The sequence below is a fragment of the Canis aureus genome, chromosome 11 (genome assembly GCF_053574225.1).
Source record: "Canis aureus isolate CA01 chromosome 11, VMU_Caureus_v.1.0, whole genome shotgun sequence".
In the NCBI taxonomy this organism is placed as follows: domain Eukaryota; kingdom Metazoa; phylum Chordata; class Mammalia; order Carnivora; family Canidae; genus Canis; species Canis aureus.
The window spans coordinates 39,757,382-39,776,340 of record NC_135621.1 but is presented as its reverse complement, the minus strand read 5'-3'; the positions used below and the strand labels follow the sequence as shown (position 1 = coordinate 39,776,340).

Here is an 18,959-nt window from a genome sequence, read left to right as displayed (position 1 = left end):
AACAATATGAAAAAGATTTTATTAAACTTCTGCCACACTGTATTATGCTGTCTAAGTGTTATTCTATCCCACTTAACCTTTGCTGACAAACTAGATTACATTTTCTCTCCTAAATCAACGGGATCCCATGAAATTGCATGAAAGATAAAGAACCTAGGATCATAAGACTGATTTGGAAATAGAGTGTCAGAGGCATGAGTTTAACAGGGGGGTTAGCTATGCTTAAGGAAAATCATCTGCAGAGTCAGACTGTAAATCCTGTCTTGAATTCTATGTAAAATATTTCTCATTATTGCAATACCGGAGAATCACTCCAAAATCCACAAGCCCCAACTCAGATACTTGTGTGTTCTGTATCCATAACCAAACCACTACTATCTCCATAAATCTCTCCTTTAATCACAGGGACCCACTGTGCAGCCTGAATTAAGATGTAAGGTTGTAAATTCATTGAAATTAGGGTAGAGAATGTCACAGGTTTTTCTGGACAAAATTAATATCCTTTGTTCTATCACAGCTTTCATATTGTCAGGGGGATCGAAGATATTCGATCAGGTAATATTAACTTACCCTACTCGGGTAAAGAGATAATAGGGATGATTAGCTGAAAGATAGGTAAAAACAATGGGGCAACACCATAAATTTTGAGGATCAAAGCCTGGCTGCAAAAAATATAAATAATAAGCCAAGGGTGATGATCCTATTAGACAAAAAAAAAAAAACTATTTTTTAGATTAGAGCTAGTGCATTCCAGTAGCAAGAGCTGTTTAAGGTCCTAGAATTAGTCTCATCAAAGCCTGCACCTGCTATTTTGCAACACATGACACTACTGTATGGTCTCGATCTGGCATCACATAAACAATTGTGAATGGGTGAGTGGGAGTGGATCATAGACAACCCAGGTGGTATCAATGTGTCCTCCCCTTGAACCCCTGGGGCCTCGACTGCTCTAACCCACAGAATACAATGCAAGTGACACTGTGTAGGTCTCTAGGCCTCAGCCTTAAGAAATTCGCCAGGAGCCCTGAGCATCCATTTAAGAAGCCTAACTACCCTGTGACCACCATGCAAGAGACTATGTGCAGGCACAGAATCAACAGTCCTGGCTGAGCCCACCCTCCCAGCCACCCCCACCAAGGGGGCCAACCATGGCAGTGAGGCCATCCTGTGAAGCAAGTGAATACCACCAAGTGCCGCCCATCGATGCCTGTGGAACAGAAGAATCACCCAGCCAAGCCCGTCCTGATGCACAAAATCATGACAGAAAATAAAACAGTGTTTGCTTTATACCTTGAAATGTTGGGGGTCGTTTGTTATGCAGCTATAGACAATTGAAGAGTATTTCTACAATCTTCAGCCAATCTAGGCTTCTTCTGAAACCACCTTTTAATTGCTCCGATTAAATAACATAACTATACATTTACTAAATACTAAGCCTAACCCCTCCTGTCACCCGTTTTCCTATACACCTACCAATGAAGCCAGAAGATGGTGGGTTGGGCTGAATCTTCTCCTTGGTGTTCTCCTGGATAATGTCCCAAAGCTGCCATATAAATTTAGGATGAAGAATGTAAAATGGTTGATTTGGGTTTCTCTGACGGTGCTGAACATATGGAGTGAACAGGTTGTAATCTGGCTTCTTGTACCACTAAGGAAAAAAAAAAATCAACAAAATCAAGTACAGAGAACCACACTGTGAGAAGGGAACCGCAGCGCCCGGGTTGGGGTGGAAGCTTTTTCCAGGCTGAGGGAACAGGAGGGGAGGGGAGGGGAGGCGGTGACTGTCACTTCTGCAGGCACTGCCTCACTGGATGAGGGAAACGGAACAGAGAGGTACAGGGTTCCAGCCCTTTGGCACCGATGCTCTGTTTTTCATGAAATATGGGAGACAAGGCTGAACTTCTCTGTAAACAGACAGGCAACACTTCAAGCCTTGTGGGCCACACGGTCTTCTGCAACCAGGCAATTTGTCCACTGTATGGAGAAGGCCACGGATGATATATCACTAGTGGGCGTGGCTGCATTCCAATAAAACTTCATTTACAAAACAGGGCCACATCTGGGCCTGCTTGCTGAACCCTGGGCTCAAGCATTGCATTTCAAAAACATATTTTCCCTATCAAATGTATACCAAATGACAGCATACCAGTTATTGCCCAAGTCTGGGGCCGGGAAGACTGACAGGTGGGCACAAGGAACTGTGTGGAGTGATGAAAATATTCCATTTCTTAACTGGCGTGGTGGATACATGACTATATAATTGTGTTAATACTCATTAAAATGTATACTTCTATTGATTATATATGTTATTGTATGAAAAGATGCACAATAAGGTTGATTTTCTTTTAAATGTCTTTAGAATGTCTCCAGTGCCACCATGAGATGGAATTGCGAGGTATGTGGGGGAGAGACTGCTCATAAGGCTCCGAGGGGCCCATTCTCCCTTCAAACAGACACCTTAGGGAGATAGGAGGTATTTATTAAGATTCCAAGTAATATTCCCTATTTGAATGGGTTCTGTGGCTTTAACAGTTTTAAGAAGGACGAGGCCCAATCATTTCCAGTAGATTTTGCCCCCAAGCCAAAAGGCAGCAGGGAGGAAGCTAGAGGAGTATGGGCTTCAGTTTCCTCACCCCCTCCTCATCCAGAGCACCACCACTCAGAAATCCAGCCCTGTCGCCTGGATTTTGGCACTGTCACTACCCATGTCCATTGGGTTGGACAGCTCGGTGCCCTGGGCTTGGATGCTTCCACAGGAGGAAGAAACAAAGTTCAAAAGCCAGAGTTCTCAATCTGTCCACAAACAGCAAGAAATCCATCAGAATTTAAACCAGAAAACTTCAGACTGGAAAGAAAGCTCAAGAGTTCCAACATGCATTACACTCTTGACTCTTGGGAGAGGTACTCTTTGGAGAGCTTTCTAAAAAAATACACACCCAGGCTGCAGGCTACAGGTCTAGAAATGGGGCTCTGACAGATACATCTGAAAAATACTATCCAGGTGCTTCTGGCTTGTACTCCTAGTCAAGAACCTGTTAGCAATCGTGCTGGGTAAATGGCCAGCCTTGGTTTCAGGACTTACCAGGTTAAGATTTGCAGAATAAGGAGCAGGATCCCAGGCCACCAAAATGACGTCTTTATACAACGAACTGTCAATGAAGTGATGGCTAGGGTTGGTCAGAATCTGCAAATACATACCCAAATCATTTCAAAACAAGTGTTTGGTTTTTCAAAATCACATTTTAAAAAAAAGACAAAAATTTAAAAAATGAATCAGAGCAAGAAGAAACAATTTTGTTCAGACTTTGTATTTTTCTCTGGGAGAGAGAGGGAGGCGGGCATTGCGGACATTGCGTGCTAATGCGAGGTAAGCAATGAGGTAAGCAATGAGGTAATCCTCATTTCTGGGGAAATGAGGGTTAAAAATAAAATCCACCAGATCCTACATTTGCACCAGCAGTGTACTTACTACTCATAGCTGGTGGGATCGAATCAGCTCCTGAAAGCTATGATGGCCTCGCGAACTCAGCACCCCTAACCTCTTCTCCAATTACCTTCACGGGTGATTGGAGAGGGAGGTACAGCTGTGGATGATCCGCCTCACGAAGGCACCTCTAGAGTGCAGCCCCAGGACACACGGAACACGGACAGCCAGAGGACAGGCGGCAGCCCCCGTGTGACTTCCTCCCTCTTTGGCCCTATCTGGTTCCTGCATGAGTCCTTCGATCTCACCTGCCAATCACCTTTTTTAAACTACAGTTTTGGAGGCAAAAAAAGTATTTTCATCAGTTTTAAGGAGCAACCTTTCAGTTTTCAAGATGCACTTTCTCTCTTCACATTTGAGGATTTCTTAAGCCAGGATGTACCTTACAGGTGACACGGATTTTAATTTGGTGGGGTTGAGAACCCGAGAAGCTAGGAAGCTGGGGTTAAAGGAATGGGGCTCCTACGATCGATGGCATCTAGGAAGTAAGGAAATATGGCCCTTGTTTCTTCCGTGCTGCAGGCTGCCTGGCTCAGGGTACCATGCAGAAAGCTAATCTTCCCTTCTGCAGGCAACCTGTCATAAATCATCTGTCACCTCATGTGCTTTCTACATAGTCTGAAACTCCAGAAACTGCTGTGGTTTTGAGAATGGTTTTGAGAATGGTTTTGCTTTGAACTTGGAAAACATTCTTATGAAGAACACCAGGAAGAGAAATACAATCGTTTTTAATGAAACAATCCATTTTCCTTTTTAAAATTTTCAAATAATGGACTAAAGTTTGCGAGCCACCCCACTGACCCTTGGGTTCTGTCACCTTTGCTTTGCTCCCTTCATCCCCTTTCTCGCCACCGTGATTTCTTCTAAATTTAACTATTTTCCTCCATTCATAAAATGTGACACGCTAAGTCTATGATTATATCATACACGTGTATATGGATATACACACATATTTCCATATCTACGCTGATTTTCCCTTAAATCTTTCTTCCTATTCCTGTCACACATAAATTCCCACTTATCTGCATTTTTTTCTCATTAATTCTTTTTCATTACGAGACCCATTGACATAAGCAAGACCGTGGTCATGAATAACTGGGTAATTTCTCTTCACTCATCCAGTTAAACTACTTACCTGTAAGATGTACATCCATGAAAACACACCATCCATCTTACCTGGGAATTAATGATGCGCACAGTCGTTTTATTTCCAACATCTTTCTCATAGCCGCGTGTAGGGGCAGAGTTAAATCTCAAAACTGCATCGTGAGAATCTAAGGACACATAAATGACAAACTGACTTTATTTTTTGCTGTAGAATCAACACAATTGAGAAAAAGCATTGAAGCAAATGTCTCAATACCCAAAGTGAATTAGAAACAACCAAGAAAGTTAAGATACTCACGTACGGAATTTTCAGTACAGTGTTTATTTAGAGTGAGATGCTGGCTAGGGGACAAATCAACATGGGAACATATGAATCCACTACCAGTGGTCCTGTATCATCTCAGCTATATTTAGATACTTGTTGTATGTTCATATTCTTTAAAGATGACATGCTTTATGCAGCCATTCTCTCAAAGATCCCAGAATATTTCAAAGATGGAATCTGTGGGAGGCAAGGACGCTGTAAGACACGAGCTGTTTTCACGGCTTCTTCCTGCTGGGAGCACAGAGGCTGTTCACAGTGCTGCTAATGCTCCTGCCTGCATCAAGACCAAGGGCATCTCTCACATAGAAGAGCCAGCCTTTAATATAACGTCTATAACTTGGGGTATCGGTTTGTGCTTAGAAAGAAAACCAGCCCTATATAACACTGTACGTTAACTATACTAGAAGTAAAACTGAACACTGATGCCCAGAACACCTACGTGAGAGCAACTGAGGGCATTCTGTATGCCCAGCAATGGTAGGACTTACTGCCGTAGCCCTAGATGATGGGAAGCTGGACCACCAGTGGTACTGGCTGCCAATGCTCTTTATATTCTGTAAGGCATACCTTGGTTCACCGAGCCTCAACTACAGCATAAATCCATGTCCCTCTTCATTCAATTTGACAGGCTTTTTCAAGTTCTCAGAGGTCCTGGGTGAAAAACCAAGCTTCCCGTATCCTAGAGGCTGACAAGGACACAAAGATCTAGAGGTAGAAGAGAATGGGCTAGGCTGATTAAGTGATGGGAATGAGGGTATGTTCCCTTCCCATAAAGGAGTCTAGATGCATACATATGTCTTGAAATTTCCTGAGCCAGCTACTGTGTTGCTCAGAAACCAGAGTTAATCAGCAATAAGGGAATTTCTATGGGCTATCTTTAGCTTCAAAAATTCTATGCGCATCTCAGGTTAAACTTAGAGTAACAATAATGCCTGTGTGTGTGTGAGAAAGGGAAGATGACCTCTTTCTGATTTGCCAAAGAGCCTATGGATGTACCCTGCGTTTACTGTGATGGTACCCCACATGCAAGTCCCGTAAGCAGCCCATAATATTCCCTTGAGTCCTACTATCCTCTCCTGAGCAGATTCCCTGAGAGAGACCTTCCTATTCCCAAAGTAGCAGAGACTCGGGACACATGCCACCAAAGGTACCATCGGGTACCTTTCCTGACGAGCTCTAAGTTCAGAAGAATTTGTATTCCAGTTTCAAGCACCAAAATCAAATAGAACACAAAGAATGCATAAAGGATACCTGGCTAGACCATTAAAAAATTCTATACCGTCCTTTTAGGGGAAATGTTACAGGGCTCAGCAAGCTATGACCTGCTACCCGTTTTAGCAAATAAACCTGTACCATGACACAGACACACTCATTTGTTTATCTATTGTCTATAATAGCAGAGGTGAGTTCTGACAGTGATCCCATGGCTCACAAAGCCTAAAATATCTACTACTTGGCTCTTAAAAAAAGAAAAAAGATGTTTGCCAATCTTTACATTCTAGGCGATCCATGCTTTGCATAAATGATGCCAAAAAACACTAACACACTAACACTTTCTATCTTCTTTACAATATAAGCACTTGTTTGTACAATTTTTTGAATGAACTGTCTTAGTATTTATTTTTATTGAATAGTATTTGGTCATAAAAAAACAAATGCCATTTGAGCTAGAAAAATTAGATTACCCTAAGCAGTGATTTTCACTTTTGGGTCTCCGAACACTCCTACACTCTTGAAAATTATCAAAAACTCAAAGTTCTTTTGTTTATTTGGATTGCATCTTTCAACATATGCCATCCTAGGAAGCAAAACTTAAAGATGTCTGTTTATTTATTTATTCATTTATTCATTTATTTATTTATTTATTTTAAATTAAAACATTTTAATGAAAAATAACCATCTTTTCAAAAAAACAGCAAGAAGACTGGCACTGGTTTAAATGTTTACAAATCTCGTTAATGCCTGGCTTTTCAGAAGACCATTGGTTTTTATCTGCTTCTGCATTCTATCTGCCGCAATATATTGCTGTAGTTGAATTATGTCAAGACTCAGATATATTGTTGAAAATGTAAGGAGTACTTTAAGTCTTTCCAGATTACTGAGAATATTCTTCTTTGGTACTTCATCAAAACTTGGCAAGGGCTAGTTTCTTAAAAAAAACAAACAAACAAAAAAAACTTTTGTAATACGGAATGTGAAACAATATCAAGGAACTTTCCATGCTCCGTTGCATTGGAATACATCCAAATACTTCATCTTGCTTTTAAAATGGATTCACCCATGCACGGTTTTGTAGCATTGTGCAATGATCATTTGGAACTACCAGTTCCATCAGTTATATGTAGATCTTCCAAATATTGATGCATTTCATTATGAAGTATCCTTCCAAATCCCATCAGTTAGTATTACCATACATCTAAGCATGGAAGTGTCCAAGTCTGAAACCATGTGTCATGGGGTTGATGAGGTTGAAACTAGCAGAGTTGAAAGCTTGTTTTTCAGAGAACTGTTTCCCCCTAAGCAGCTACTGTGTCTTTTCAGACCCCACAAACAAGCCCACTGGCTGCTTCTGCAGAAGCCTGGACTCAAGATCAACTGATACGGTTCCAGGCTATGAGCAAAGGAGGCCCTGCATTCCTTACTCGTGGTAACAAGCCCAAGACCCCATCGAGTTTATAATGGCTTGGAGCAAACCCAAACCCTTTCTCCTCGTCTGAAGAAAACCTCCTGACATCAGGGGCTGAATGCCGCCTCATTCTGATGTTAAGTCTCCACCCCAAAGTGAACACAGGATGTATGTTTGCTCAATGTGCAGGTTCCATTTTTCCTCACGAGCTGTCATAAGTTTCCCTACCCTTTTCATCAGTATATATGCAATCTCAACCCCTATGATTATTAAAAACTCATTCTCTCCCCCTTTGGGGAGGCAGATTTGAGGCTTGTCCCCTTGTCTCCCAGTTTAGCTTCATAAATAAACCCTTCCTTTGCCGCACACCTGATGTCTTAGTGACCGCCTTTGCTGTGCATCGGGGACATGAACTTGGGTTTGGTTACAAGTTCATGGTTGAAAGCTTGAATTTTATCACTGGCAAAAATATTGCCAGTTATTTTCCTAAAAGTGACAGGCTCACTCAATTCCTTTTTGAGACAACATCTACCAAATATCAAAGTCTGAATAAAACAGGTCTATCAGTCATGTGTTTCAAGTAAAAATTGTGTTTCATGACACAAGTGGCTAGTTCTGCTCACAACTCAAACCACACGGAGGCCTTTCCATCGTGCACTGGTATGCAGAAGTGTGTTTTCACTTTACTGCCCACTTTGTCTTAAAAACACAAGTAAGTAGTCAGGGCAGCCTAGGTGGATCAGTGGTTTAGCGCCGCCTTCAGCTCAGGGTGTGATCCTGGAAACCCAGGATCGAGTCCCACATCGGGCTCCCAGCATGGGGCCTGCTTCTCCCTCTGCCTGTGTCTGCCTCTCTCTCTCTGTGTCGCTCATGAATAAATAAGTAAAATCTAAAAAACAAAAAACAAAAAACAAACCCACACACATGTAGTCAAAGATTGATATTTAATAAAACCAGTATTTTTTCCTGCTTCAGCAAGGACATCCATAAGTGAAACTGGTACTCTCTTCTCTTCCTGCTGAGCATGACTCCGAAAACCACCACAGCAACTAGTCCTGTTGGGCAGGACACTAACCAACAGTGTTACCTACCACTGCCTCTGCATCATCAGTGGGAACATCAACCGTTCAAAAGACCCCTGCCTACTATTATGGAAACATTTTTCACCTCCTGAGCCCCTGAAGGGATCTCGGGGACCCCAAATGTGAACCACACCCACCATGTGAATTGCTGATCTGGGGCAGCTCTCTCCCGAGGCAGAGAAGAGGCTCCAGTGAGCTGACCTCCAGGAACTAAGATAATCAGGACAATCTGAAGACGGGAAGCCTGAGGCCAACACTCCTGAACCAAAATTCTGCCACTACACCATGCTGCCCTTGGTCACGGCCTCAATCTAAAGGAAAGCTGAAGAAGTCAAGGCTCCCAAGCAGTGGGTGCATTTCAGAGCCATCAGGTAGAAATTCCAATTCACCATACGGCCCCTGAAAATGTCACAGCTTTGAAATGCCGGTATCCTACAACGAGGTGTGCGTCCACCCTTCCAGCAACTGCACAGGGCACAGGGCACAGAAATGGAATCTGGCTTAACTCCTTTGGAAGTGGTAGGAGTCTGAAGAGTTAAGAGGCCAGTTTTTGTGGAGGAGGCAGGGAGGTAGGGTCGGAGGCTGCTATGGATGGAGAGTGAACCTCCTTAAAGCCTCCAGGAGGATCAGGATGGGAGGGGGAGCGGGGGGGGGGGGGGAGGCCAAGCCCAGTGTGTCCATCAGGCAGACACGTTCTGTAAATGTATGCCTGGCTGTGCACCTCCCTGATAATGCGCCTGAAAAACTAAGCTGTCCATTCCTATTTACAGAAGGAGGAATGGATCAGACAGCAAGCACACGGGGAATAAAGGAAAGCCTCATTTCTGGAGAAGGCATTTCCAGAGTAGAGCCATTTCGTGTTGACCTTGAGAAGCGAGCCAGGCTACATACATTCACTGAAGGAAGATTAAAAAACCCTTTAAGGAGCAGCCAGACGAGTGATGCGCACGCACTAAGTCACCGCTTGCCTCGGGCACCGGCTCCCATGTCCCCCTCCTCCTCTCCTGTGCTCCTCCAGAAAACAAAATCTGAACCAGCAAGGGTGCAAAGCCTCCAGTCTTTAGGAAGGGCCTGCCAACGAGATGATTCATCCCTCTGGAGACTCCGTCACCCTGGGACTGCTGCATTGTGAGTTACTTCCTTTGTGCCTCCAGATCCGGGCTCTGGAACAGTCTCTCTCAAAAGAAAAGCTGACCCATCTGCTTCCCTGCTTCAAAGATTGCAAGGCTGGGACGCCCCGGGGGCTCAGTGGTGGAGTGTCTGCCTTTGGCTCAGGGTGTGATCCCAGGGTCCTGGGATCGAGTCCCACATTGGGAGTCCCCGCAAGGAGCCTGCTTCTCCTTCTGCCTGTGTCTCTGCCTCTGTCTTTCTCAGTGTCTCTCATGAATAAATAAATAAAATCTTAAAAAAAAAAAAAAAAAGATTGCAATGCCTCTCTCAGCACCGTGGGCCCAGGGGTCAGAGTTGGTTTCTGGAGACAAGAGACTGGGGTTTAATGGAGTCTAGGCTCTACCCCCTGTGCCTTTAGGTACCTCCATAAAGCAGACACCATTGGAGCCCTGGTTCTCAACAGTTAACATAAAAGCACCTAGAAGAGGACTTTGTCTGCAGCAGACACCCTGCAAGCAGCACCTTGTATTACAATTATTAAGTGAAGTCTATTTTCTGGAGGATGATGCCCAAGAACATCGTGAGCTGCCTGCCTGCCTGCTTATCAACTTAGGTTTGTCCCCACTCCTGGCCCCTGGTGCTCCCTGTAGCTCTCACTACCCATCCTCCATCTCCCACCCTGTACCCTCTTGGAAAGCCCCCACACCCACTCCTGGCATTCCTTACACTGTGTCTCGTCTCCCTGTGACCATGGCCTCTGGCCTGGATTTCCCTCTTCTGGGCAGTCCTGGCTCACCTTCCCTCTACCTGGCCACCAGCCCTCATGGTGGGTTAGGTTTCCGTTGTCATTTCTTCCCTGTCAGTCTGCGTATCTCTCTGTCCTTCAAACCATGAGACTGGAATTGCCTGTTACAGGCGGTCCCTTCTACTAGGCTGCAGAGGATTTGAAGTTTAGCTCTGTGCCTTATTCATCTTTGCATCCCTAGTGCCTCACACAGTATCAGGCCTCAGTGAGTTTGGGATCAATACATAATCGATGCCTGTTAAATGACTATATGATCTCCTTTCTCACCTTCCAAAGTATCAGGATATGCCAAATCCCCAAGCTTTTACCACCAAGTACTCTATGCCTGCTTCCTACACCCTCCCATTCCCCATACACTTCCCAGAATTTGATTTTCAGGCACACGGATCCTGATTTCCCACACCAAGGCTACTCCTGTTAGATATCTAGCAGATATCACAGAGGAGACTCTGTCCTGTGTTTGCACAGGACCGTGGGTAGCTGATCTCACCACCAATTTATTATTGTTTGTATGTTGGCTAAAAAGAAATCATCTCTAAGTTCTAGGAAAGGCTGTTCCATGTTTCCAAAAACAGTTCAGTTGGCTTTTCAATAATATATTCAAAGTGGAGGTGTTTACAACTGCTGCACTGTTCTCAAAAACCACCACACCCCTGGACTCCAGCATCTCGGAGCGGGAAACGGGGCTGCGCTGCCAGCAGAGCAACCAGCAGGGGGAGCGAGATGGCAGCTGATGCTCAAGGCTGAGGCCCGACTGGGTGTAGGGACTCGCAAGAGACCCTGGAGGGACCTCCTCCAGCCCAGGGTTGACCTGGGGCTAGCCTCGGGTACTTTCCTAGCTGCTTCCCCAGTTTTTCATGAGCCCATGACCTTCGGTAAGTCCTCTGATCTTCACTTAGCCAATGTCACAAGCAGCGATGTGGGGGCCAAGATGCCTTTAGCTAACTAGCAGAGCATGCCCCAATATTGCAAGCTGCCTGAAGGAGTCCTCTGCGTGAATCTGTTTTCAGCAAGAGAGCCATTAACAACTATGTGTTAATAAGCACACATTCGTCAGGGGAGTAGGAAGGAGAAATGTCAGCACCTGGCATGCCCAAGTGTTGAGACTGAGAGACACTAGCTTATAAAAATGAAAGGCTTTCTTGTTTTTACACATTGAACTATGCTCTGATTATGTATTCTTTTTTAAATTTTTTTAATTTTTAATTTTTTTTATTTATTTATAATAGTCACAGAGAGAGAGACAGAGAGAGAGAGAGAGGCAGAGACATAGGCAGAGGGAGAAGCAGGCTCTATGCACCGGGAGCCCGACGTGGGATTCGATCCCGGGTCTCCAGGATCACGCCCTGGGCCAAAGGCAGGCGCCAAACCGCTGCGCCACCCAGGGATCCCGTATTCTTTTTTAAAAAAAAATATTTATTTTAGAGAGAGAGCATGCACAAGTGGGGGGAGGGGCAAAGGAGGGGAGAGAGAGACAGAGACAGAGACAGAGAGATAATCCTGAAGCTAACTCCCCATTGAACATGGTGCCAGAGCAGGGCTCGACCCCAGGACCCTGAGATCATGACCTGAGCCAATATCAAGAGTCGACCGCTTAACCGACTGAGCCACCCACGTGCCCTTGATTATGTATTCTTAAAATCTTAGTACAAAGTTTGATTCAAAGGAACCTAGGCAAAACAATAAAGAGAATTTCTTTTAATTTCTGAGTGTGTTCTTCCGTGATGAGTCTATAATCCTAATCACGAAGCTTCATATAAGTGCCGGCAATATAAATTAAATTTGGATGCTAGAAACTAACAAAGATATAAGTGACATTTCACGTTCTCCAGAAATGTGTAATTCCTGGTATCTTTCACGCTGTCTTCCAAATTCTGAGTAGAGTTTACAAGACTCTGGTCAGGGATACATATGCCAGAATAAAGAGCAAGAGAAATCTCCCTGACACGCAAGAGCAATCCAAATACGCAACTACTGTGCAGAGGTGTTTAAAATGAAGCAAAACAAAACCAGAAGCAAGTTACTGCCTGCTTTAAAGCATAATACTTAAATTCCTTCTTACATTATTAATAATGGTCCTCGGGAATGGTTAAGAACTTCACCCCAGGGAGCTCTAACCCACTGTTCTTCCCTAATCAATTGCAGACTGCTCTGCTCCAGCTTTGGCGGCATGTGACACATGGACAGTGTTGTGAGCCTGCTATAATGTCAGCATGGGGACACTGGGACCCTAGACCTCAAGCGCATGCTTGGGCCTTGGTTTTCTGACCTTTTAAAAATTTCACATTCAGCTCCATTCCCAAGAATGTCTGAGATGGGGCTTGGGTTGTGGAGCCTGATTACAATGGCACCGGACAGCTCTGGCATATTGGCCGGTCCTCAGGAACACGGCACACTGGTGGGCCCTGGAAACAATGGCTCTTCCTGTCTTACAAGTGGGCAAATGCCCCTGCACTGTCACTTCCAGGTTGAGTTACGGGCTGTCACCAACACCATCTACTGTGAGAATGTATCACCCACAGCTGTTTGACACCTGGACGTGAGGCCCAGGCCATGTCTGAATCACACTTTTTTCTTGGCACCTAGTACAGAAACCTGCACACAGTAGGGACCAAACTCGTGTTTGTTAACTGAGTGAATAAGTCTGAAGGATCAAACGGATGACTCACTGCCATGCCAATGGGATGAGCCTGGGCACAAAGGGAAGTCTAAGGCCTTACAGCAGAAACTGAAGTTTCCTGAGGAAGAAGGAATTGTGCTTCCAGATGCAACAGAGAAACCCTGCCTCAGTTTCCCACCTGCTAGCCTGCCCTATGGACTTTGGGTTCCAGACTGCGGTCTCAACTCTTACCTTAGTTTCCAGCCTACTCACCTGCCCTACAAATCTCAGACTTGCCAGTCCCCACAATGCAGGGGCAAGTGCTTAAAATAAATCTCTCTATCTCTCTATCTCTCTATCTAATCTCCCATCAGTCCGTTTCTCTGGAGAGGCCTGATACAGGAACTACGACCCAGGAGTGCTCCTGGGCTCCTGACACGGCTTCGAAGGCCGAGTTCAGAAGGAAAGAAGGAGGCCCAAGCTGTGGTCCCGTTACTACCGTTTTGGAGAGAGGCCCCTTCTAGGTGCACGACCGTGACCCAAAGGCTGGACGCGCACCGACGGCCTGAGGTCGGTGCTCCTTGCTCCGACCCGAAGGGCTCTGCTCTGAGCCCACAACATCCACTTAGTCCCGGGGCTAATGAACACGATCATCATGCCTGCTTCTCTTTGGAGGCGACCCCGATCTCTGTCGCTGCCCCGCGGGAGCTCTGCTTTCCTTTCTGTCCCCTTGCTCGGCCGCCGTGACCCTGGCACCTCGGGGTCGGCCAGGCCTCCGCAAGCTACCGTGGGGCCCGTCCCGGTAGAACCGTTTCCGCAGGAGAGGAATGGAGAGCGGCTGCGGGGGGCGGGGCCCCCCCTCTGCCCTAGATCGCCCCCCCCCTCCCCGAGACCCGCGCTGGCACAGAGCCCGGGCGCCCGGCCCCCCGCCCCGCGGCGGGACCCACCTATCTCCTCGCCCAGGGAGGAGTTGAGGATGGCGCCGGCCGACATGACCACGGCGCAGCTCCGCAGGCCGCGCGGGTGCAGCCGGCTCAGCGGCACGGCGGGGACCAGCTTCCGCCAGCCGAGCGCGGCGAACGGCGCCTCCCGGCCGTCCAGCGTGCGCACCCGCACCCGGCGCCGCAGCGCGCACAGCAGCTCGGCGCGGCTCAGCCCGGCCGCCCGCCGCCCGCGGAAGCGCACGCCGTGCTTGTTGGCGCTCAGGTAGTCCTGCATGGCCTTCTGCAGCCGCGGGGCGAGCATCTTGGACGAGACGTCCCCCCTCCAGAGCCGGTGCAGGAAGGCCCTGGACATGGACGAGTACAGCCTGTCCCCGTCGCCGCCGCCGCCGCCCGCCGGCGCCCGGCTCCCGCCCGCGCTGCGCGGCCGCTTCCTCGCCCGCCTCCTGGGCTCCGGGCCGCCCGCCGCGCCCCCCTCCCGCCGGCCCGGGGCTCCCGGGGAGGGGCCCCCCGGCGTGCCCTGAGCGCGGCCGCGCAGCCCGGGCTGACCCGCGGCAAAAAGGTAGTCGTCGTCCTCCGGGTAGAAGGCGCTCTGCGATTTTCTCCCGATCTGGGAGGAGAAGAACTCCTCGTCATTTTCCAAGCCGCCCTGCGCCTGGGCCCACCGAGGCAGGGCGGCCGGGCGTCCTTCCAGCGGCCCCTGCTGGGCGCCCAGGCTCCCGGGCCAGGCGGGCTCCTGCAGGGCGCCCATGATGGCCCTGTGCTTCCCCTGCACCGGCAGGAGCCTCCTGGTCTCCAGGAAGGAGAAGGCGCTGGGCGCGGGCTCAGCGGGGGTGCTGTCGGTGAAGTAAATGAAGATCACCACGAAGAGGAGCCCCCACGCGAATATCCCGCAAAGCATTCGTTGTCTCCATTGCTTCAAGTGTGGTTTCATGGCAGGGCTCTGGGGCCAGCACGTGGGGCCTTACAGCTGGGGGAGGCCCAACGAACCTGAAAAACAGCCAAGGTCTACAGTTAGCCGCCGGAAGACACCTGCTCCTCGGGCCCTGGCGCTGGGGTCAGTCTGGCCTGAGTAGTGGTCCTGCAGGGAAGAGTTAAAGGGGGCTTCGGAAACCAGGATCTTTGGGGAATTTTGACTAAATTCAAGTGTCATATGCCCTGCTTTCTCAGACCCAGCCTCTGCAAGACAAGGGGTCCCACTGAGAGTCCTGGGAGAGACGAGGAGGAGTGGCTGTGTATTTGGAAAACCTCTGGAGGCATGACCGCCTCCCTGCCCTGACAGCTCCTTAACTGGGGCCCAGCCCAACAACCTCTCCCTGCGACTGCCTTTACAGAACTCTATTTGGTAAAGCAAAGCAGCTGAGTTAAGCAGAGTTGGCCCTCTCTTCTCTGCTTTATCAGAACACCAAAGGCTCAGTCTCTAAGGGGGTGACAACCATATCAGATTCTTCACAGTCCCTCCCAGGGCCTGGAGGCTGCCTGGAACATACCAGAAGTCCACCGATGGTCCCGAATAAGCAATGCTTCAGAGACCGTGGCCGTGGACCGATGTTATGCCAGAGTGTCTGTGGACTTCAAAAATGCACTCAAATAAATGCCCTCCTACTTCATCCCCATCATGAGTCCCTGATGGAATAGGAGGGAAGTATGTTAACCTTTCAAATAAGGCAGGAGATGAGGAGAGAGCTTGCTGTTTCTAGATGAGCCTCCAACCGGGAAAGGGATAAAAAGTGTAAGATAAAATGTAAGACGGGGGGAACCTCTCCTTGATACGGTACTGTAACCCATGTTTCTTGCTACATTGCTGCGTGGGATAAAACATTAATAAGAAATGCACCTAACCTTCAGGAATGTAAGCAAAGCCCACAAAAGGAAAAAAATATAAGGCATATGTAATAATACTGGAGCTTACTGGAGCCTAACAATAAGCACAGCGTCCAACACAGGCAGGCACTGAATAAATATTGGCTAAAAGGATGACGCCAGCCTGCATGTGCGTGTTGGTGGTGGGGGCTATATGTTTGGGTAATGGGGTTGGAAGTAGAGACTGAACTGGATAGTGATGTGATCCCCATCCAGCCATGGGGGACCTTGAGGGCCTACTTGGATATCTGAGCCACAGGCTCTGTGAGAAATGGGGAGGAGTGAAGTTGTCTGAGCAAGAGGGTACCATGTTGGTTGCATGGGCTTTCGGATTTCTCTGTAGCAGGGAAGAGGGACAGGGCAGAGTGTAGGAGGGGGCTTCTAGAGGGTCCTTAGTAGAAATCGGGACATTCAGAGTAGAATGGGAGGTACTCAGAGGGGAACTTCCCTAGCATAGACTAGGGAAGACATAGACTTAGACTAGGAAACATAACTCAAAGGCATTGACCGTAATGCAACAGCTGGGTTCTTACTCAGATAACTCATATCAAAGTGAGTGATACATAAATGTAGTTACTGTGGAAGCTACACACTTTGGTGGTTAAAAGATATGCCAATGTAAGAAAACCACATTTGCTTTGTGGCTCTGTAGCTGATTAAATATGGACACAGATTCATTGACCCTCTTCCCATGGAGAGGTGGGGTCTATGTCTCCTTTCCTGCATTCTGGGGAGGGCTCTGTAACTGCTCTCATCTGCTGGACTCAGGTCCAGCAGCTTCCACTTCCTGCTTCTTAAAACTCTCATTCAGGGGGAAGCTGGCCACCAACAAAGACATCTCTCTGACCTGAGTCCACCCAGCAGCCAGGATATCCAAGCTATGGAAAGGCCCTGTGGACTGAGAGACACCCAGAAAGCCCCGATCTGTTCCAGCTGTCGCAGCCCGGCATCAAACATGAAGACCGAAGACACCGTGCTGCATGTCCAGGTAAGTTGAGCTTTCAGATGATCCGGCCCTGGCCAACCTCCGACTGCAACTGCAGGGAAAACCTCAAGTGAGAACCCAACCAAGCCCAGTCTACCCACAGAACCAGAGTGATAAGGATAGATTGTGGTTCTGAGCCATTAGGTTTTGAGGCAGTTTCTTACATCAGAATAGATCACTGGAACAGGCACTAGCGGAAATGTGAAATAAGAGATGCCCCAAATGCTTCCAACATCTGGGCATCCTTGAAATGAGAGTCTAGCCTCCCAGGGATTGTATGAAGAGCAATATTCATTGAAATGTTTAAGTTTTGGCTCTTCAAAAGTACCTTGTATTCACATAAAGGCAAGGCTGTCGATTTCATTTACAGTCGTAAATCAAACACGCATACACAGAGCACGCTTTCACCAAGCCACACACGGATGCCAAGAAATTGAGATCGAAGAAACAATGCCACCAGCTAACCTGCTATGTGCCACAGCCTGTGCTTAGCACTCTTCCTGGATTATCTCATTTGGTCTTCCCAGCACCTCGTAAGGTAGGAGATACTGCTAATCCATTTTATAAATCTCAGAGATTGAGTAACTTGCCCAAAGCCACAGAGGTAGCAAGCAGCAGAAACTGCGTACCACCCCATCTGCTTGATTCCAGGCCTCACACTTTGAACACTAAGTTCTGACTCCATTCGATCATACCAACTGAAGCTATATATTCTAAATAAGGCTCCTTAAACTCTCTGTGGTGAAGGATCACTTTTTCCCTCCAAGTTGTCACACTCCGATACATGTATATTTCCATTCCTGAATGTCTTGGCAAGGCCCGACTGCTGTAAAAAATTCAAAATGCTTACTACCAAGTTCCGTACACATCTCATCAGGAGCTGGTAATGAACAGTTTGCAGACGTGCACAGTCTGGGGACCACACTTTGACTAAGAATCTACTAAATGATCTTTCTAAACCTGTTCTACCCCAGGGCGAGTGCTTCAAACTGTAATGCCCGGCCAGAAGATGTAGAGCCTATTTCCAGTATTTCGACATTTCTATTAGAAATCAGAAAATCGCCCTTAATGACAGTAATTCTGCCTTTACCCCCACTGAGCACACTGCAGTACAGCTCTGATGCTAATCTCTGGAGTTAGCACTGTGCCCAGGAGTTAAGGACTCAGTCCTCACCTCTGCTTTGGACAACAGCCTTAAGTGGGAACCCCAGGCTTACCTGCACTTTTGAGCATTTGGCCAGCAATCTGGAAGGTTCCCAGAATATCCCTGGGGTTTCATCATTAGCAAGAATGATCTAAGAAGAACCTTATACTAACAATGGCCAGGTTTTGTGTAAGGTATATATGTAGTTCGAAGTCTTGGGAAGTGGATCCCAAACACAGATTCTCTGCCCTCTGTGGGGTCAGAGAACATCACCTTCTCCCAACATAACTGTGTTCTCATGAACCACGAACCGCCACCAAGCCTTGGCATCCAGGATTTCTCCCAAGGTTTCATTTCCTAGGCATGACTGACTGAATCCCTGATTCAGTCCCCAGTCCCCTTCCCCCCACCCCCAGAGGTCAGGCTGGCCACAGGTCTTTCTGGTGACCAGCCCCCGTCCTGAAGCTAGGCAGGGACCCACCAAGAGTCACCTCCAGGACATAACAAAGACACTCCTGTCACACAGGAAACCGCCAGGGTTTTAGAAGCCCCATATCAGGAACTGAGGACAAAGACCAGACAAATGACCACACCACAGCAAGGCAGTAGTTGCTAATCTAAAAGGCAGTCTTCCTGCGTCTGGCTGGAAATCCTCGTTACTTGGTTAGTTGGTTGCCCCACACTGAGCAACAGCTCTGGGTGCATTCGTGGTGGATTATTAAAGAATGGGGAGTGGAGGTTCTTTGTTTAGCATTTGCTTGAGAGACTATTTTTAAGACGCAAAGTCAGAAGGGGAGGGGTTTGCAGAGGGCAGCTGTGGGTGATATGATGAAGAGGAAGCCTTGATCCTTTGGGAGGCCCTGGAAACCTCTGGCCTTGGGGTTCAGA

General features: G+C 47.4%; 1 protein-coding gene across 7 annotated transcripts in view; it reads right to left on the bottom strand.

Moving 5' to 3' along the window:
* Positions 1–18,959, bottom strand: part of ST6GAL2 (ST6 beta-galactoside alpha-2,6-sialyltransferase 2) — a 76,221-nt gene that overhangs the window by 20,381 nt on the left and 36,881 nt on the right. For 6 of the 7 annotated variants that reach the window (XM_077914877.1, XM_077914876.1, XM_077914875.1 and 3 more), the window contains exons 2-5: positions 14,086–15,069; positions 4,661–4,758; positions 3,083–3,184; positions 1,474–1,648 (exon numbers count right to left, since the gene is read on the bottom strand). In XM_077914877.1, coding sequence (XP_077771003.1) covers positions 1,474–1,648; positions 3,083–3,184; positions 4,661–4,758; positions 14,086–15,013 — 1,303 coding nt within the window. In that variant the 5' untranslated portion in view covers positions 15,014–15,069. Of the gene's footprint in view, positions 1–1,473; positions 1,649–3,082; positions 3,185–4,660; positions 4,759–14,085; positions 15,070–15,569; positions 15,698–18,959 lie in introns of those variants that run through there. The other variant, XM_077914880.1, reaches the window with a different exon arrangement.